General features: G+C 39.9%; 1 protein-coding gene across 3 annotated transcripts in view; it reads right to left on the bottom strand.

Annotated features, from left to right (window-relative positions):
* The window catches only part of PARP8 (poly(ADP-ribose) polymerase family member 8), a 199,321-nt gene that overhangs the window by 82,108 nt on the left and 94,938 nt on the right, over nt 1-22,275 (bottom strand). For 2 of the 3 annotated variants that reach the window (XM_059725191.1, XM_006264431.4), the window contains 3 exons: nt 9,454-9,491; nt 1,250-1,339; nt 11-81 (listed from right to left, as the gene is read on the bottom strand). In XM_059725191.1, the coding sequence (XP_059581174.1) occupies nt 11-81; nt 1,250-1,339; nt 9,454-9,491 (199 nt within the window). The remainder of the gene's footprint in view (nt 1-10; nt 82-1,249; nt 1,340-9,453; nt 9,492-22,275) is intronic. The other variant, XM_019496117.2, reaches the window with a different exon arrangement.

Consider the following 22,275-nt stretch of genomic DNA (forward strand, 5'->3'; position numbering starts at 1 on the left):
TATTGCTCACCTCTCCATTCTCCCTCTGTAATTTTGATTTTATAGATAAGCAGCAATTGACATCACTGGTTTTCTTTAATTCTAAAAAAAGAAATTAAATGAAAGAGAAAAATAGTTAATAACTGTGAAAAATCTAAAAGCATGTTGTAAATGTAATTTAAAAAGCAGAACTGAATTATCTACACTGAGGAGTAGGAGGAGACTAGAAATGCAGCATCACCTACAAGTCCTGACTAAGGATTAGGACTCCATTATTCTAGGCACTTCAGAAACACAAGACAAAAAGAGAGGCTAAGCAGCTTTTGAAAAGTGACAAAAGGTTTGCAATCTAGTATTACAAAAATAAGAAATGAACACACCTCAGGTTCTAGAATACAAAATAAGTTCAATTTGTCCAACAGCTAGTTTGTCAGAGCCTTGTTTTTCTTACATTTTCTTAATCTGTAAACTAGAGTTAGGGTAACACATCAAATTTCTAAATCAGAATGTTTCAAGGCATCTCTCTGAAATAGGCAAGAATAAAGCTTGCCCGGCAGACTATTTCTGGTATCTTTAGGAAGCCTAGTTACTAAAAAATCTAAGACATCTCTACCAAGCAGTTACAAACTGATTTTTCAAAAGCTTGTAAACCTGGGAAAATCTGTCCACATTTTTATGGGGATAGCAAGACACATTGTTGAAACATAAACCACCCTCTCCCCCACTGCCTAAAATGTAAAATATTGTTCTAAAGCAAGAAAAAAAAGCTTATAAATGAAAAGGGAACCAGAATTTTTGCCACTGTCATAACTTTTTTCCCTCTATTCTGACCCTCAGAAACCACTGAATCATTTTGGTTCATATTTTCCATTAAAAAAACTTCTGAGGTAGAGATCTTGCACGAAGAATGTCAACTTTAATGATTAAATTTTAGCAAAGTTGTAAGCAACTGAATATGAATTCTTACAATTCTGAACACCTTAATAATAAACAAGTGCGTAGCACAGTATTCAAAAAGAATAGCTTCAGCACATATTGCAAACCATTCAGAGAATGAGAACACATTCTAAAGACATGATTGCATTGATCACCAAAAGAAATATTTTAATTGCTTCTATTCTGAAATGCATAAGAATACCCAACAATACATTTGTGAGAAAATAACTATGCAGCTATGTGTATTGACCTATCACATTTTATGTATGGGTCACATCTTGCATTCCTGCACAAAACATTAACTTGACAAAGCACTCATGACTCTTAACGTTACCTGTTGCAATTCTCTGGAAAATTACTGGGATTGGCTCTGTGGTAACTAACACATCTTCATCGTTGTCTGAACTGGACACATATGTGTTATCTACAAAAGGAAAATATAGTTCTGAAGACCAACCTCATTAACACCATCCAAGTATGCTTCCAAACCACACACCTAGCATGCTTTCATCGTAACAGAGGAACCACTCCATAGGCAAGAAAAAAAATCACAGTCCATAACTTTTCAATACATAATTCCTCTGCTAAGACCGTTTACCAGGAAGCCAATTATAGAAGGCCTGAAGAGCCACTGTTCACACCCAGTTTCACAAAATCATGATCTAAATATCGTATGTCCTGAACGAGTTAAACAAAAAACACTGAAGCAGAACACTCCTATCAATCTCAGGTGGATCTGATTCTGACCTTTTCTATGCTGTCGACCTGGCCACGGATTGTGTTTTAGGCCCGACTAGCAGTCAGACCTGGCTTTGTGTTCAGATTGAAGGCTGATTCAGAACTGGCCTTGAACTTATAAAAATCATATAAGAAGTTCTCATGTGACACTGGCTGATCATATATACACAAAAACAACAATTCTAGAAAAATGTTTGTCTGATTCAGATTACAGAAAGCCTTTCTCATCTTAAAACCTGTAGGTTTGAGTTTTAATCAGAGATTCTAAATCCACTCTCTCCAAAAACAAGAAGTACGAGGAAGTGGTTGAACTGTAGGTCCCTTGAGCCCATCTGTAGCGATGAGTAACAAGGTGCAGAGTATTCTTTGTGAGAAGGATCTCTGCTGGAAATAATTTCCACTGAAACATTAAACAGCCACTGATTGGTAACACGTTTTGTTTTCTATTGAATGAGTTGGTTGTATGGGTTGAAAATAATACATTTGGTTAAAAAAAACAGTCAAAACAAGGACTCAGTAATGCTGACCATCCTGGTCCCAATCCAGAAAAGCACTTAAACCAGTACTTGTGCTCATTGAACCCCTTTGACTTTAGTGTGACCATCGAAGTGCTTCTAGTTGAAGGATAAGACTATATACATTTTATTATTACTACTATTAATATGATTTAAAATCTATATTGCAGCAGGACCCAGAGCCCCGAACAAAGATCAAGACCCAATGGTGCTTAAGCTCTTTACAGATATACTGTGACATGGACCCCACCCTAATGAGCTTACTGTCAAAGATCAAACCATGAACTCATATGGCAGTTACCATATATCCCTCTCCTGCAGCTACATCAGCTGATCTTTAGCTACAATGCCCCCCACCTCCTTTGTGGATAAGAAGCGACATTGCCATGTGTGTATGAAAATGATGCGACTTCCTAGTTCACGAAAGGAAGTCACGTAGATGTTCATTCTCATTCATATAGTGACCAACAGAGCCATATACTACCCTACACCATCACCTCCTACTTCTGTTACATTGTCCTCACCAAGGCCTTGCTTGGATAACATGCACATAGGTCAATAAAGGTCGGCATCAAATTAATGTCTGCAAACTAATGTACCTCACTCTTGAATAGCATACCCCAGACAATACACAGCATGCACAGGAATTGTTTCAGCTGTTCAGCCAGTTCAGTTTGTGGTGGGTACAGCTTCCCATGTATTGGCACCCTGTGTTGTATGCTCTGCCTAAGAAAACAGATTTGAATCACTGTGCCCCTTTGACAGGGAGCTGTGCATCTATTTGCGTGTTGCACCTGCCTTTCTCATTGATATGACATGAAACATTCACAGTGTTGGGTGTACATCTGCATGATTATTTCTGGGTATGTAACACATGCAAGCTTCCTTCCGATATGTGAGTACACAGCTTCTCCACTATGTACTCTAACAAGTTTGCATAAGTCACAATTTGGGTCTAAATATGCCAAGTATGTAAGGATGGGAGAAAGCAAATCTATGTACTCGTACTTAAAATAGTAGTGTAGGAGACGGCAGGAAATATAAGCATCTGTACTGCATAGCATGCTAAACTACCTACAGCATATAAAATGACTAACATCTACATATACCAAAGTAAAAGGATACTCCATTACATCTTTTATAGATTTTTAATTATAATCTCTTTCACTGCACACTGTCGTTCTCTTTTGGAAACCTGAAAATACAGTTTGCACTGCCAATTTTTTCCCCTAATGGCAGCTCGTGATTTTTTTTCTACTAGTAAACCTAATGGAACTTGAAACTTAAATCTCTCTCTCTCTCTCTCTGGTTTACTTTCTTGGCCCTGATCCTGCAATGAGACCTGTGCAGGATATTCAATATGATGCCTGGACACAGAGACCCGTTCACTGCAACATCAGGATCCTCAAGCCTCAGGACATTATTATAGCTGGTAATGATACCAACTGATTTTTTAGAACAGAAAGATGTTTTCATTAACACAATATGTGAGAAATCCACACATCATTGGCACAACAGACAACAATGGCTCTTCAGAAAACATCAACCAGCGTGCATCACTACAGACATTTATTCATGAGAAAAATACTCACTAAATGGTAATGTCTCTCACAAGGCTCAGGAAGCTAGACTATATTGATTCCTATTAATGGAAGTTTTGCTTACTCATTGATGTTATACACCATAACAGCTCCTTTGGAACATAATTCTTTTTATAATGTGTCGATATGATGAAGAAATCATTTCAAAGAGATTTATTGGAGTCATTATTGCATTTTCTAAAAATATCAGTGACACTTTCATAATTTCAGCAATGTGTAAACAACACTGAGGCATTATTCTCTCAACACCATTGCTATTTATGTTCCTCAGGGTGGTATAAGAACAGTTTTTGCTTTCGCTTTGTATCTGAAATTTTCCAATAGTTTCCATTATTAAAAATTCTTGCATCTCATTCTGTTTTTAGTATAAATGATTAACAATCAAATTTTTAAAAATCTCTCAGAAGTTTGTGAAACAGTTCATTCATATTAAGGTGATATCAACACTAATACCAATGGCATATTGGTGATGAGATACACATAAAGTAATGCATAAAGCTAATATCTCCATGATACCTCAAATGTTTTTGTGTGCACGTAATATAGGCAGAGAGAGACAGTTGCATATTTTAGTCTGAAGTCAGGAAAAAGGCAAGAGAGATTTTCACTTTTACAGACTAACTAAATCAGAGTTGTATAGCATAAGCTTTCACAGGCAAAGGGCTTACTTCATCAGATGCTGAGAAGGGGCTCCAGGAATCAGAGCTGCTAAATACAAAGGGTAGGGAAGGGAAGAGGAAAAATGAGATGAAATGCTAAAACAGGCAAGGCGGGTAGGGGAGAGGAAAACAAAGAAGTTAACCCAGTGAGGGACACAGGGTTTATGAAAAGTAATCCAGGTAACAGGGTAAGAATCTGAAGCAGACTTCAAGGTCTGTCATAAATATAATGGCATATTGAGAAATTCTGTGCCAGCAGCTCTCAATTCACCTACATCTCTACCAACATCATATATACTATCACTTGCTTACAATGCCTCTTTGATGACTACTCTGGACAAACAGGGCAACTCCCATGTGTAAGAATGAATGAACACTGATCTGACCTCAGTTCCACACAAGCCCGTGGTAGTGTTTTAACCTCTGTGGACAGTCCACTGCTGACCTCACAGTACCTGATTTTGGACAACAAAACTTAAAAATGAACTTGACCAGGAAAACGGGTAACAAGAAATCATCCATGGACTGGATTGCATTAATTCAGTCTAAACCAGGGGTGTCAAGCTTATCTAGCTTAGGGGGCAGTCTGTGGGCTGTATCGAGCCCACAGACCAGCCTGCATACTGAACCAAGTGTGTAGGGTTGATCCAGCACTGATGATGCACATAGTGCATGCCCTCAACCAGCCCCATGGGCTGCATGCAATGTGAATACCAGCTCCTGTCCCATGCACCCCATGCTGCACACGTCATCCCCAGTCCTGGCCCCATATACAGAGCATGGCACACTTTGCCAGTCCAGGGTACATGCTGCATAAGGCACCTGGACTAGTTAGGGCATACACTGCATGTGACACCTGCACTAGACCAGCCAAAGAGAACTTGGTCCAGTGTGCAGGCCTGACTGTGTACTTGACCCAGACCAGCCCCACATCCAGTGTGCAGAGCTGGTCTGGCATGGACACAAAGTGAAGCACACACCCTGGACCAGCCCCTCACACTGCATACAGTATGCTTTGGCTCCAGGTTCATGAAACTTGAGTCATGTGGGGTCAGTCCGGGGCACATGCTATAAGTGGCACATGTGCCAGTCCAGTCCTGCATGCTGGATCCAGCACATGGGGACTGTCTATGGGTCTGATCCAGAGTAGCCCTAGATCCAATGTGCAGGGCTGATCTGGCATGCCAATCCAGCCCCTGTGCCATGTGCACCCCACATCAGATCAGCTTCACAGGTTGCATGCAGCATGTGGGGCTGGGGCTGCCGCATGCACTGTGCAGGGCCAATCTGAGACCTACAGACTGAATAATAGGCCTCTGTAGGCCAGATCTTTAACACCCCTGGTCTAAACCAGGATGGTGGATTCTTACTCTATTACTAGATTACCTTTCATAAACTCTTTGTCCTTCAGTAAATTAACTGCTTTGTTTTTTTTCTCTTCTATTCACCTTGCCTTTCCAGCAGTGTCTCTCCTTCCCTTCCCTACCTGACCCTTTGTATTAGCAGGTCTGCTTCTGCAATCCCTTCACAGCATCTGATGAAGTAAGCCCTTTGCCTATGAAAGCTTGTTACACATTTCAGATTTAGTTAGTCTATAAAGGTGCCTTCTGCATAACATGTGTCATATACGTGACACATGACATGAGTGCTTTAGAGAAATTTACCCTGGATTTTACTCTGTAGTAAATTTATGCTGTAGGAAGGAGCAGACGCACAAAAATAGCTGTCTCAAACTGACTGCTTGAAGCAGTTGCTAATACAGTGCCTCATCACTAGGTGGCAGAGAGCCAGTTTGTATTGAGCAAAAATCTACCCACAGGATTAACTGACAAGGGGATGATCATCTGATCTGTATACTGGCTTAATTTAAAATGTCACATTCTTAAGGATGTGGAGTGTTTTTTTACCAGTTTATGGCCATTTGTCACTGCTTTTCCTATAAAGCAAAGTCAATTTACTCTGTAGCAAATGTGTCTTGTTTGTGTCCTATATTTACAAATTTACCTGAAGTTTTCTCTTCAGTCAAGTTAACAACCAAAATCCTAGAGTAACTTGAACTGTTCAGCATTCATGGCCTATTAAATATAAGAGCAGTTTGCACGATGACTATATTTTTCTGATATTCCTCTTACGTATTTCCAAAAAAAATATGCATAACCACTTTTTAGTCTCTATTCACCTCCTCCATGCCTGGACCATAGAATATGGAAGTGTGATACACCTGCCAGCTAATTAATGTAAACCCTGATTTTCAAGGACTTATTCACCTGAGTAATTGTATGCTGTCCTTAAGGGATCACTTGGTCTGGTAGCAGTACCCAAAAGATCATTTTCCAGCTAGAGATAGCCAGAGCACTCTATTATTGCGTTCAATGTCCAACACAACTCAATATGACCATGACCCTCACCCCCTCTCCAACATACACCACCCCCTTTCTGATAGGTAGTGCAGGGGCTGAACAAAGAAAGCAATACAATCTAGTCAGGTAATCTACAACTAGGGAGTAGCAAACACTCCTCTCTTCCCAATTAGACCAGAAAACGAGGTCCAATAAATGCACATGCCATCCCCAGCCCTGGCCTCAAATACAGCGCATGGCACACCATGCCAGTCCAGGGTATATGCTGCATAAGGCACCTGGACCAGTTAGGGCATACACTGCATGTGAAACCTGCACTAGACCAGCCAAAGAGAACTTGGTCCAGTGTGCAGGCCTGACTGTGTACTTGACTTGGCTGGTCCAATAAATTTTTTTTTTTTTTTTTTTTTTAGGGATAAGAGCTATAGAGTAGTAGCAAGAATATAATGAGATTTCCGTGAACTGTGAGAGAAGTCATTACCAATGGGGAAAAAAAAAATCTTGACTGATGCAATTCATAACATACTAAGTATACCTATTGCAAAAGATTGGATCAGGACTGAAACCAGCTTGTTTCCAAGATGTATGGTATGGACAGGCATGAACAATTAGATTTGAATCAGTAAATAGTCACAGATTTTATTCCTCAATTCCAAATTAGTAATATTATACAATGTTAATAACCTAACTGGATTTAAAATTGGGAGGGAAAGGAAAGGGTTTATGATAAAGAATAAATATTGAGTTTTATATCTTAGTTTGTTAATCTATAAAAGTGCATATCTACCCTGATTCTGACTGATTCCAGACTAGCACAACTAACTAACTCTCTCTGCTAAAGAATATTTAATCAGCTTTAGAACCAACCTGGTTCGAAATCACCCAGAGCTATAGTCCTTCAAGACATGCTGCAAACTGCATCTATTACTTGGGTTTCTGCTAAAGAAGGAACAGGGACTGACACTAAGGGGGAGGAAGGGAGATGAGGAATTTATCAGGAAGTGAAATTTATCATTTAAAGTAGGATTAACTGCTAGTCTTTAGCTTGTAATTTAGTTTTAGGAGGAACTTCAACATTTAAATACTTGCCTTTATGAAACTGTAACAATGAAATACACTATCACTATTTACTGCAAGGAAAAGTTATCAATAACTTACATATATAATTTAGTCTACTAGTACAACAATTCACAGTTGGTTCTATTTAGCAATCAATCAATATTATGAAATATAACTGTGGCGGAGCACAGGGTGCTCCTGACACTTTAAGGGCCTGGAGCTGGCAGCCTCCAGGTGCCTGATTGTGGCAGCCATTTTGAGGCTTATATAAACCAGGCAGTTTGGCTGTAGGAGGTTAGGCAGTAACATTGCCTGGCTGTAGGGCTGCTGTGGTTGATCTGGAGGTAAGGGGGAGTTGCAAGGGGTTGGCAGGAGGTTCCTGGTCCTGGGTATGACCTGAAACTGCACCGTGCTGGGAGTGGGTGGTCTGGTGGGGCTCTCAGTGGCGTGGGAGCCCCCAGGAAATGCCAGGCCAGTTATCACCCCGGTGAAAGGTGGGTCAGGGTGCCTTAACCCCTAGCTCCCACCACCACTGGGTGGGTGACCACTGAGTGTGATGAGGGCCAGTGTTATGGGGGCCTAGAGGGCCAGTGTTTGTGAGGGGCCCAGAGAGGGCAGATCCCAAGAGAGGCAGTGATGTGGGCGAGGTGCTGTGGTGGCTCCTAGGAGGAAGGGAGTAGTGGCATGGTGAGGCCCAGTGTTAGTGAGTGGCCGCCTGAGTAGAGAAGATCATAGGGGGGTCTTGCATAGAAAATTCTGGGGCCCAGTGTGGGGGCCGGTGAGGAAGAACACCATGATGCCATCTGCAAGGCTTGGGCTGCGGTATTAGGGGAGGTCGGAGCTGCAGAGCGCCCCTTGGCATTGAGGCAGTACGAAGAGCAGCTTCCCACTTAATTAACAACTTAATTGAACTAGTTATCATCAAAGGCGTGGCGGGTGAGATAGGCGGGCAGTTGCCCAGAGACAGGGGGTGGGCCGTGGAGATCGGCCCGAGAAGGCCCCCCGTCACAATAACTACTAAGCATTGTGCTTTTCATTTCTGAATATCTTATGAATCTCAATTTCTGCAGTCATTACATATGAAATAAGTTTCCCTTTAATTTCTTGCTGATTCAAAAAACTAGGGTGTTACAGATATTGAGCACTCTGTCAAATAACCCTTGTAATACTGAAAAGTGAAGCTCTGATAAAGTAAAAGCATCTAAGCACATGCTTCATTTCAAGACTACAGAGTAGTTTCCCTGCATTCTAGCACATAGTTGCTGGATTAGAGCCAGGATGTTCAGCATCTTGTAGGATCAAGCCCTATGTTCATACCAAACGAGAGTGAAGTTCTTAGATTCCCTTCACTGACAGCTCACAGCATGCTAAGTGTCACAACCCCCTTCTCAGAAAACTCATGAGCCAGGTTTCTCTCACCCTGACCCTGCTGACAAATGAAGGCTGAAAAGGAGAAATAGCTGTGAAAACAATCTAACTAATGGAAAGTGATTAGCATAAAGAAGCTCCTAGAACACACAAATGCATTTTCAAATATCTTCATTTCAACCTTTGAAAAATGCTGTAACACTGATTTTGCTTCAAGAATAAGACTGTTTCACTATACCTGGATAATCCTCAGAGACATGTACTGAATAGGACACACTGTAAAAAGACAAAAAGGAAAATAAACAAGGGAGTTAATAACAATAGCACTAACAGTTAGTAGAAGGTTTTTTTTTTTTTTCTATTTCTGCATTTTCTATATTTATTTATAGATTTCTGACAGCTTCTGAGACAGGAGGTAACAGCTACTTTGACAGCTTTTGAAGTACATAGCTCAGAAAATGTAATGCCCCACTTCCAAGGCTCACTTCTGCTAGACTGGCATAGCTCTACATCACACCATTTAAAAAAAAAAAAAAATTAGGATTGCATTATACAGTGAATATAGCTCAATCAACTACACCAAGGGTGGCCAACCTGCAGCATATGTGCCACAAGTGGCACAGGCAGCCTCTGTGTGTGGCATGCAGGAGACTGGGGAGGGGACAGATATCACAGCAGGAGATATACCAGGATGCAGAAAACAGCAACAGGTTGGGCAGGGAGCAGAAAGCAGAGTAGCGGATTGGGCAGAGGAAGGGGACTGGAGTGGCACTTGTGGAGAGTATGGGGCTCATTTGTGGCATGCCTGCCAAAAAGCTTCCCCCCGCCCCTATGGACTAGATTTAATTTTTAAAGCAAAATTACAACAAGGTCAGAACTGTACAGTTCGTTTTATGTGGGCATAACTTCCCCTTTAGTAGAGTATTAACATTCATTACCCATGTCAGTGGGGCTGCATACGTGAGGGGGTCTTTCCTAAGACAATGTATAGGTTCAAACCTATGGATTTGTTTTATAAGATCAATGTGCATAAAGCTAGCTAATTTTTCCAGCTAGCTGAAAATGTCTATTGTATAACTTTCTTTTTAGTTCAAAATTCATGTAACACATTTAAATAATATATGGTCCTATGCATAGGTCTACAGTGCATTAAGACAGGTAGACAAGCTTGATAGTGTGGCACAAAGGTTTTATTATTATTCATCTTTGCTACAATCTCTGTAGTTCAATCATGAATAAGGTAGCCATTCTTAACTATGCTGGTAAAATGTCTACATATGCCAATATATAAATGTAGTCTTTCTCTCTCATGGGTAGATGAGTAAAATTACTTTTACCTTAATTTAATTATGAATTAATTATGAATTCATGGGGTAGAGATAGATGACAAAATGCTGAGAAGATGATTTGTTCAAACAAAATAACCATTATATTGTATCAGGTTTTGGTTTTGTTTTGATTATTCTAGAATATTCTAATTTATACACATTTCTTTCTTCATCATCTGCATGTGTTCACATAAACAAATGCAAACTGGTTAAGACTGTCAAAACCCTCCAAGAGGCACTCAATTCGCAATAGCTCCTATGGGAATTATGTGACTAAATTCCTTACTCAGCTCTGAAAGTATCAAACAATTTTTATTTTTCCTCATCATTGACAGTTTTTTTTAAATGTTTTGGAACATACTATAAAAATGCTTCAGAATTTATCTTTCTGATACTGTTTCTAGAAAAGCAGCATGTTAAAGTAGGTTTCAATCTAACTAATCTACCAGATTGTAAAAAGGATCTCTTTCAAAGTTTGGAATTTACTCATGAAGGGAAATGTCTACAAAATCATTCTGTATGTTGTTTGCTGCACTTTGCACTGTTGTACTTTTGAGTGGTACAAAAACAGCAAGAAACTACCTAGAGGTCAGGTCATGCCAAAACTTCCGCTGAAGTTGAGTTGACAACTGTAAATGCACTTCCATCTACTATGTTTGATAAATGTAGGTACTGACTCTACATTTTCAGAATGTGTGTCTGCATCAACATCTTGGTTGCTGTGGGTTTGGCTGCACATGAAGATATTCTGAAATAGCAATTACAGAATAAGAGTCCAGAGTAAGAGTATTCATGTATGGAGTTATCAAGGAGTTTGCAATTAAACTTTAAATTAACACTGTCTTAATCCAAATTAACTTTCAAATACTGTACTGACAAGTCTCACATACTGTTTATCTACTTCTTTCTTCCTTCATCATGTGTGCAAATATACCTTCCTCTTCCCTGCTCCCCAACAGATTCTATAATTGTTATTTTTCCTCTACCTTCTTGTGTTTTGCACACTAGTGCCTCTCATTTTAATGTCACTCCCTGTTCCTTCTCCTTTTATTCCGTCTCTCTCGATCACTTTGATCATTGTTATGCTATTTGCATAGTACAGCAGTAGCAGTGACAGCTACTCTAACCACATGGAGGTGGAATTAATGAGAAATACTATATGATGGAGCCTCCATAGATGTAACTCCCAATCTTGAAGCATGAAGACACAACTCCTTATAGGTAGATAGAGAGGACTTTTAGGATCAACCAATTCAATTAAAATTATCTATACATTTGGTTTGTGAAATATAATCAAAGCACACTGAAGTACATGGGCACTCTAATCCTGGTAGCAAGACTATTAGAGAAAGGGAAAGAGGAAGGAAGACAAATGAACCAGGAGAAAGAAGGAAAATGTAGACATTTGGAAACCATGCATCTAATAAAAAAGAATTAAAGACAGAAAGTTAAAATAGTTTTTTGCTGTCACTAATAGCTGGCAGAGGGAGAGAGGTGTTGAGAATAGGGGAATCAAACCTATAGATAAAATCTTCACCGTGAAAATCTGACAACTCTTCCATCCAAGAGAACAGAAGAAGAAAATCTAATTGCCAAACAAAAATAAAGTAGTATCTCCTTGGGTGGGAGATGGAAGAATCTGATAGGTCTGGGCTGTCACTCTAGAAGAAGCTGAGACTGAGGCAGTGTAAATTAAATGTTTGAAAAAGGTATCTTTATTTTAAGTTTAAAAAACAAAACAAAACACTACCTCTTATTAGAAATACTAGCAACTGTGTTTTAAATCCAAAATACTGTAGGGTTTTTTATGTTTTCCTTTTTTGGTTATATTTAGGGGTGCACTGAGAGAGATTTTGGGGGCTGACACTGATAGCCAATTTTTAAGGAGGCATATAAGGATACCGATCTGATTTCTGATACGCAGCTCTTTGGTTTGAAGAGTCACCCCCAGGTGGAAGGGGAAAAAAGGGGTGTGTGTGGGTGGGGGCAGATGAAGGCCCCTGAGGTGAGGGAGGGAATGGGACTGGAGCAGGGGCAGGTTCTGACCAGCCAGGGCAGGGAGGGGTGTGGGACACAGCTGCAGGCAACTCATCCAGGGGGCGGGAGGGGGCGTGTGCCCCCTGGATCCCCATGGCCTGGGGCAGGCTGCAGCTACAGTCTGGGACCAGGGCTGGGGTGGGACAGAGGCACAGCTCATCAGGGAAGGGGGGCACAGGAAGGGTGGGGGAGGCAGCTCTCGTCACTGCACATGATTTGTTTGGTGCTCATCTGGCAGCTCCCACTGCTGTTCAGGCCACTTGTCTGGGAGGATATGGGGAGGGCATGTGACCCCAGATCTTCCCAGCCAGGAAGAACCCAGCTCCAGCCTGCCCAGATCCGGGGGCACATGCCTCCCCATGTCCTCCTAGACAAGCAGCGAAAGCAGCAGTGGGAGCTGCCAGACGAGCACTGGACAAGCCACACGCAACTGCAGGAGCCCCCCCAGCCGGATGAGCCACACCTCCATCCCGTGCCTGCCCTGGCCCCAAGTGGGCAGCCCCTGCCCCAACCCCATACCCTCCCTCACTACGAGAGCCTTCAGCTACAGCCCCCTTCCTCCACCCCTTCCCCTTTCACCACACCAGACTTACCAGCTGCATGCAGCACTCCATGCTGCCAGCTCTGCTCCTCACTGCCTACGAGCTGTGCTGTGCTGCGGCTGTGTGTCTGCACAGGCATTTATAGGACAAATTATCGGACACATTGGGCTGATTTCTGATACATCCATCTGATATTAGATCAGCACCAATATAAAGAAGATTTTCTGTATCAGTACACCTCTAGTTATAATATTGCAAAATTCTTCATGAGTTTTGAAAACTAAATCCACTAATAGCAATGTAGTCCCTTCCTCATTAAACACTGTTGAACCTTGTAGGATATTTATACTGTCTCCATTGAAAAGATAACAGGAGTGCAAATACACTTTTAGACACACTGGACCACAAATAGCTCCCCCTATGGCATATCCCTTTCTCATCTCCCTTTACTGAGATGTTCTATCATGCTAAACTGAGCCAACAGTTGTATAGAACAAGCTGTTTATCTTGACCCCCCCATGTAGTTATGGACCCCCATTTGGTTATGCCTCATAATAATGCATTAGTTACATTCAACTTCAGGAACAAAACATTTTTTAAAAATTGAACAGAATTTTCTTTTTCTGTATAAAAATATTTTAGGAACCTGTGATGAGTTACTATTGATTATAAACCTGCTATATCATACCTGAAGAGCACTTAAGTTCCAAAGGGCACATCACAAAACTAGCAAAGAATTGGGGGCTCAAGGTCTGAGTGTCATCTCTTACCAGTAAATTCAAGGCATTTTTACACATGCTCTGTGGGTGGGAAGAGGGCCTCTGAGAGCCACTCTAGTTAAAGTACCTGGAGCATGTCATGTATCATCATCCCTGCACTTCAAAATGGTGAGGGGGGTGCTTTATCTGAATGTCATTGAAGGAACTTTAGCTAAAGTGCCCCTGCCACCATTTTGAAGTGTAGGGACACTGATACAAGAGATGCGGAGGCTGCTTGGAGCACGGCAATGGTCTGCTCCAATGTGCTGCAATTACATCATGTCCCAGCTTGTGTACAGGCACCCTCAATTTGTGTTATAGCTGTTCATGGTCCTGGGTATGACCGTAAATTGCATCCAACTGGAGGTACTGGTAGCACCATAGTGGGGCTACTCATGATGGGGTAGCTTCTATAAAATAGCACAATGCTGTAACCTCCAGACTAAGGCAAGTATAAGGTCCCTCAAAACCCTAGCCCTCACTGACTTGTGGGTACTACTTGGTTGGAGAAAGGCTAAGGGATATCACCCTGACGGAAATGCACCCTCACTGAGATATTAGGCAGTCAGCAGCAGTTCTTACCTGTTATTCTCTGGCAGAAGCTACAACTATTGAGGCTTGGTCTGGCCTTTGAATTCTGTCTCAATGGTCTAAAGTGGGGTTTAAAGGTCTCAGACAGGCTTCACTCCTCCATACTCTTGGCTAGGCATTCATGTCAAAGGTCTTGATGTGATGGGTACAAGCAGATTCATCAGGCCTCTGACTAGACCTCTTACGTGTACACCATGATCCAGAGGATCAACAGCTGCATGCTACTAATAGCTGTTCAGCACCTCCGGCTCCTGTACTGAAATAGCTTTGTTTTGTTAGTGTTCAGGCAACCAGTTTTAACTTAGCCCTGATGTATATGAAGCAATGCATCTAATTCAGTCAGAGGTGTGCTCTTTCTTTTGAACAGCATAAAAATATCAGTCTAACCCAGTGAATCTCAATTTAAGGCACCCCTTAGAATATCCAGCTCTTAGCTTTAATTCACTTCCTGAGTATGTAAAAATAACAGAGCAATTATTTTGTTGTAAAGAACTCAGAAAGACCACAACAAGTCAGAATGGTTTGGATACTATGCATTCTTTTTTGAAATCTCTGGGTTTATCTTGTGAATCATCTGTAGGCATTTACATGCCTAACCGTGCTAGTATTACACATCACCTTTAAAAAGATCGCACAGAACCCCAGCGTGCTGAGTAACCTAGGTTGAGAATCACTCTAACCCCTAATACAAAATTATGCTGGAATCAAGATGCCTTATACCAAGGGGTTTCAACTTTTTAAAGCTGGTTACTCCTTCTGGGGGGTACCCCTTCCAGATGGCCAGATGTGGAGCTCGCAGTATGGGGAGCTCTCACGTGGCAGCCGCCCCCACCACCATCTATGTACTCAGTGTTGCCTCACACCGGGGGGGGGAGGGGGGAAGGGACTGCTGATGGCTGGCCGGACACAAAGCTGGTGGTGCGGAGAAGAGGGAATACTTGGGCTAGTGGGAAAGTGGCACCCGGTGGCAACACGGAATGACAGATTCCGTGCTACCACTTCCCAGGTACCCCTGCTTCTCTGCACTGCTGGCTTTGTGTCTGGCCGGCTGCAATCACCCCCATACGCCCGGCCTGACACGAAGCCAGCAACGTGGAGAAGTGAGGGTAGTTGGGCACAGGGAAACAGTGCCTGGCAGCAATGTGGAGCGATGGATGGCAGTGACAGTCCTGTTCCCCATGCCACTGCTTCCCAAGTACCCCTGCTTTTCTGCACCACTGCTGTGTACCCCCTAGGGCCTTCCCAAGTACCCCCAGGGGTATACATACCCCTGGCTGACAACCCCTGACTTATACTAATGTAACTTATTCCCTTCCCCAGACAGGAGTAAGCACATTTACACTGGTACAATGTCATCCACACTAGCTGGGTTGCGGAGCTTTAATTATGGTTATGGATCTACAAACAATTTACCACACACAGTACAACAGGGTGCAGGCTCTGTGGTATCTGCATATATGCATGATCATGCCCTACAATATGTGGAAGATAAACTAAGGAATGTTAGCCCTTGATGGAAAAGGAGAAACGAAACCATGCAAGTCATTTAAAAACATACTCACAAAGTATTGTGGAATAGCAGATATGTGATAAAGGCCCACTCCATTTTTTCCCAAAATAAGTTGCCCCATACCCTATAGTGGCATATTTTAGTGGTACAACTTTGTGCATAGACGAGCATTAGTGGCAATGCAGCTTTCAGTCTATTTAATTGATGGAAAGGCAGCTACTCTGTAAAAGGTACCCAAAAGTAAAGAATTTACCTTGATCTTCAAACTCAGAACAACCTTTGTAATAGAAATGCCGTTACAAAACATTTGTTATTTTAAAGACAACATTAAGAGAGTATCTGAGAAGCCAGAGAAATGTCATGTTTCACTACTTATGATATTTTAATGTAAACTTCTTATTGATTAAAATAATATTCACATATACAGCTGCAGCCTTAGCTTAATGATAATTTTATTCATGGTGTTTCTTATAAATGATTTTTCTGAAGTGGGTAAGATACTAGGTTCTTTCTCTACAGAGACTATCCTGCAAATCCCTATCTGTACTTGAACAAGAATTCATACCTTTGGATACAGTTATTTTACTGAGGATTGTTAATAACTTCTATTTTTGTGATGAATCTTACATTTAGATATTGAGTAAGCAGTCTCAAATGTGAATTTACATTACTGTGGGTTTTAAGATGTTTAGAAGATTGACTAAGTCTTCTGGGCTAAGTATTGAATTTGTTTATTATATAATATATATGTAGAACTGAATTTCAGAGAGAAACTATATTCACATTATTTAAAAGGTAAGGAAGAAAAATGCTCCCATATTGTGTTAGCCCCCCGAAAGTCCATCTCTCAGGAGTTAAGGCCCAACTCAGTGTTCACTTAAGTCAATCAGTGGGTACCACTGATCTCAATGGATGATGGATAAGGCTGCTAGCATATGTTCAAACTATTTTAATGGCAATTTATAAAAAGAAAAAGAAGATATATTTATACTAAACTGTGCAAGTACTCAGTACTAGAACACCAGTCCCTAGTAGGAACCTGATCCACCAAGAGCTATGCCTAGTTGTAATACTACTCTTATGAGGTATCCAGTTTACTTCATAGTGTCAGGGTTTACAACAGTAAACAATTTTAAATTATACTGTCTCTAAAAAGACACTGTTAATGAAGATAATGCTTAAGTAACAAAACAAAAGTTACTGAGGTAAAACAGCTCAATAATATGAAAAATCATCATTTTGTTCTGTCAATTTAGGATAACAGGGTTTTTCATTGATTAAAAACAAATGCAAAGGAAATTAAAACATGGGAATGTACTTAAAGAATGTTAAGTGCCTCACTCACAACTCTAAAAGCCAATTAAAACAATATATCAATCCTGAATGTTCCATTCTATGCCTACAGTTGCAGACTCTGTGCCACGGTATATAAAACTGCATGATTGTAGGCTCATCTTGGAGTCACCAAACTAGTAGTACCACATTACTCACCATTGTGGCATGGGTTTGACTGCCTGATATAAGTCTCTGCTCTATCCATACACTGTTCAATAATTCTCTCAATTGTGTCAAGAAAAGTGCCTCAATAATAAATATGCTGAAGAAAGAAAACCAAAGTTTCTTGTAACAGCTCAAAATGGACCCCTAACAAAGAGTAGTGGAAAGCAAGAATATAAAGAACAAAGTGAAAATTTCTCTTTTAACTTAAATTGAGCACTTCTAGACATGCTAATATCTAGTAATATGAAGTCTCAAGAGTCTGATGGATAAATATTATAGATTATAAAACCTATTAGGTCATCTAACCAAAACCTGAAACTATGTAGTTTCCAGGTTTCAGGAGTAGTTTTTTCTCTCATCTGGCATAAAATGCAGAAACAAAAATGAGAGTGGTAGTTAGCTATGTAAGCCAGAAGCCAGGCAAAAGACAACATGGAAAAGGGTGCTGTACAACTAGTCTAAATTTCTCCCAACCTTGCAGTTGGTCCAATAAAAAATTATCACCCACGATGTTCTTCTTTATGTGATATGGTTTAAGCTTAAGACCTTCACTGAGAGGAACTAAAAACAAGTTAAAAAAAAAGTTGCTAAAATATTCTATAGATAGAAGTCTTCAATTTCATGTCGTCGTCTTAATTTGTATGGAAAGTGATACTGGTGGACACGTATGTCACGCAAATGAGAGCAGGTTAGACTTTACAACCGTCTAAGAGTCCCTTAAATGATCAATCTCTTCTACTGCCAACAGAACTTTCCTATCAAGCAAACCCTATCAAAATGCCAACTTGTTAGCAAATGTTTTGTCTAATTACGAGAACAGTATAGATGATAGAACAAAGACAGTACATAAAATTGAACTTCTTGAATCCCTAAACAGCTTGAACCTTTCTCTACTTCATGCAAGTGTTTTAGTGTTGAAAACTCTCATGACTGTACCCCAAAATGAATGCTAAATATTCTTATTCATGAATATGTTGAAGAACAAGCTAGCAATACATAAAATAGCTTATACCTTACTATCTAGAGCCATATTTTTTTTCTATTAGCCCTGTACTAACTTCTTACATTATTGTATGAAAGGGACTCTACCCTCAGATCCAGGAGGGCTGTTATTCCTGCTGTGGATCTCTTTGACTAAAGTACCTCATTTTTTGGAGATTTGCTAAAGACTGTACTACAACCCATTTTTTAGGCCTTTATAAATACAGAATGAGAACAGCACACTAGAATTTTTATGAAGTAAATGCTTTATCAAATATTACCAGTGTTTGTTTTACAGAATTTCTAGCCAAACCATACTGGAGAGTTAGTAAATCTTTAATGTACTGAAAATCATATTAATATGGAAGCAAACAGTACTTCAGTGCACCAAATAAAAAGATCAGCAAATACTGGTAGTCAGTCATTCAAAGCATCTTTACAGTAAAGCCACAAAAGAATATTATGTGGTAAAAGTATTTATAGAATTAAGATCAGTTTCAGTTATGTAAAATGTATACCAGAAAAGTAAAAATACATACAAAAGATACCATTCAGAAAATCTCAAGAAGAGCAGATCATAAGACATGACTTATTCCTTAAAATAAAAGTTTGCATTAAGTCTTTTTCAAAGAATAGCAAAATATATTGATTTTTTTTTTTAATGGTCAATCTTGCACACATTAAAAATAATTGCTAAAGCAGCAGGTTTTACTCCTTTGCAGAAGAATGAAAAGCAAATATGATTTTAAAGTAACTTTTTTTTGTCAAAAAGATTAACTTTTATTTGTAGTGAAAATTGAAAGACTTGAAACAAAATAAATGTTAACAAAATATAAATTTCCAAATATATATAAAAAATCTTTACAGCATTTCTCATTATTGAGAATCTTAGTGAAGATGCACATGAAGAGTATTTTAGCTGACCACAGAAAGAATTATATGTTTTTAAGACATTTTATTTTTATTCTACTGAATTCAGGATTCTCAGCCTAGTGAAATCACCACGTATGTTTAGTGCTTGACCAAAGATTACAGAATAATGAGAGAGAGGCAGCTAAGCATATTGGACCTTTTCTGCTCCAACTATTTCTGTATTTGTTCTGTGAATGAATGACTGCATGAATGAATAAATGAATACTCTCTCTGCTAAAACTTATAAGAATTATTTGATGCAGAGCAAATTTTAAACAGTGGTCTTCTTGACAAACACAGCTACTCCACAGAATTTGACTGAGACCATCCAATTATTTTATATGGCTGCCAAACATCCATATTATCTTCCAGATCCATCATCAAAACAAAGATCATCATGACTTAGCAGATTTTTTCAGCATTGAATTACTTTTTAATGTCTCTGCAACATTTGTTTTTAGACATATAATCTTATATCATGTTTTGAAATGTGCTTGTTCAGAAAAAATTAATAGTTTTTGTGATCCAGTATTTGATGATCCAGCTTCAATCATGGTTATCTTTGCACACTAAATTAGCTAGTTATCCCAAGAGCAACTTGAAAAAATCTGTATGCAACCTAAGTCTCCCTAAGGCTCATCTGCCAATGAAACCTAAAGAATCACAAGAGGCTGTAAATAATCTTTTCCTCTAATACGACAGATGTTGGTAAATGTACATGGGGTGATATTTAACATGTCCCAAACCAATATCTCATTTGTTTCTTATGATAAATTAAAATAATTAAAAAAGATAGAAGCAATATCACTCATGAAAAAATGGTATTCCTTTCACTTTCTGTAGTAAGTCAAAGGGAACAGAGGTGCTGAGTCAAACCTATTGTATGTTTGCATTTGTCACTAAGAATAATTATACTACTGCTCCCTTCACACAGCCCAACTACAACTGTATTCATACAGCAATGCTTGATTTAGCTTGTTATTCAGATAAAGGGGATACAAACTATTGCAGATCAACCTCAGTACTTTTTCCTGCCATGGCAGGGAGTCGGACTTGATGATCTGCTCAGGTCCCTTCCGACCCTACCAGCTATGAACTATGAAACCATTTCCCTTAAGCAAAGTTTCCACTGAAAAAAACATGACAAGTCAACTTCTAGTAAATGTACACTACTCAAGAGGACTCATTGTTCCTAATCATCTGTTCAACGAGTGTTGGGTAAGGGTACTTCTAAACATCAAAATAATAAAATTAATGAAATAAAACTACATCTGAGGGAACTGAAAGAAAACTGAGCATAGCTTTGATGTGAATTACATAATTGTACATTATTAAGGTTGCAAAGTCAAGTACTCAATTGCAGTGCCAGAATTAAGTAACCATATTTAAATCTCCTTCTGCATATTTATTATGATACAGTGTTTAATTACATGACAGCTTTTTTCCTCAGGACCCCAGTCCCAGCTAGTGATTGGAATGGATAGTATTAACCCCTCAGTAGGATAAATTAGCCCAGCAGGACCACTAGCTTAGCTAGAGTGGTTTTAGTACGCAAGCTAGTAGGGTTAGCATGCCCTTGATGAGCACCAATTCATATTGTTTTATCTCATTATTCAACATGTAGTTCAAGGCCCTATTTTCTCTACATTATTCAAACCCAGTGACATAGATGGAATTATTAATTTGCTTGTGGCTTTTTCCACTTCTCCAGTATGCAAGTGCTTCATAAGTATGGATTAATAGATACAGTAACCACACATCTGCAAGATATCAGGATATTATTAACCCTATTACACTCCAAACTTCAGCTTTAACTGGTTCAGTGAGTCCATACTCTTTTGGTCTTCTACAAGCTCAACCCTTTCCACTTTGCTCCCTCCAACCTGTTTTTCTCCAACTCCTTTCTATCTCTTTCCCACTCCTTGATCTTTATCACAAGTCCCAGGTCTCCCTATTTCAGCTCTTCATCCAGTCTCTCTCTCCCCCACCTTAGCTTCACTGAACCCTTCCAGAGCTGCAAGTGCAAGGCAAGCTCTCCTCTTCTCAGTCCCAGGATGGATCATGGCTCAGTAGATTCAATTAAGAGAATTTAGCTACGAATATATAAAGGTCCTTATAGAATATGTGTAAACTGTAAGCAATGTTCCCTCTAAGGTGTAGCGATCTGTGAGCATGCCGCTTCAGTCCGTTCCCATTAATAGCGTAACAAACATATGACCACTTGAATAGTTAATTGAGTTCTGCTTTTCTATTCTTATGTATTGTTTGGATAAGCCTGGTGGGGCTCTGCAATGTGTTTCAAAGACAGCAGCAAGGTATTGTGTTTATGGGGTATTATACATTCATGAACAGATTAAAGACTTAAAATTGTCAGTTGTCACAAACAGCTGGAGGGTTAGGGTCTGATTCCCCTCACACAAAATCAGATACCAGCATAATCTCAGTACTTGAGTGTGTATTGATGAAGAAACTCCTATAAGGTACTCACATATTAAATTAAATAGATTTACCCAAACATTGTGCCAAAGAAAAGTAAAATAAAGAAAGCAGTAAGAGAGTTCTGTGTACCACTAGAAGTCATGTGAACTGCTTACATGCAATGGTTTCATTCTAGGGTGTTTATAGGCCCATATTTTCTTTTCATCTATGCCTTTGCAAATCAGCAGTGACTTAATTGAAAAATAGAAACTTACAGTGGTGTAAAACTTGTATGAGAGGGAAATCACATGCAGGGCTGGCCAACAATCTTTGGGGACCCCCTGCAGGATGTTCTGGGGCCACCTGATCCCTCCCCGGAGCTGGGAACTCCTCCCCGGCTCGGCTGGTAACTGAATGTCCCAGCACACTGGGTGCAGCGGACGAGGTGGCGGATTCCGGCCACAACAAGGTATAAAAAACAAA

Source organism: Alligator mississippiensis, chromosome 3 (genome assembly GCF_030867095.1).
Source record: "Alligator mississippiensis isolate rAllMis1 chromosome 3, rAllMis1, whole genome shotgun sequence".
NCBI lineage: Eukaryota > Metazoa > Chordata > Crocodylia > Alligatoridae > Alligator > Alligator mississippiensis.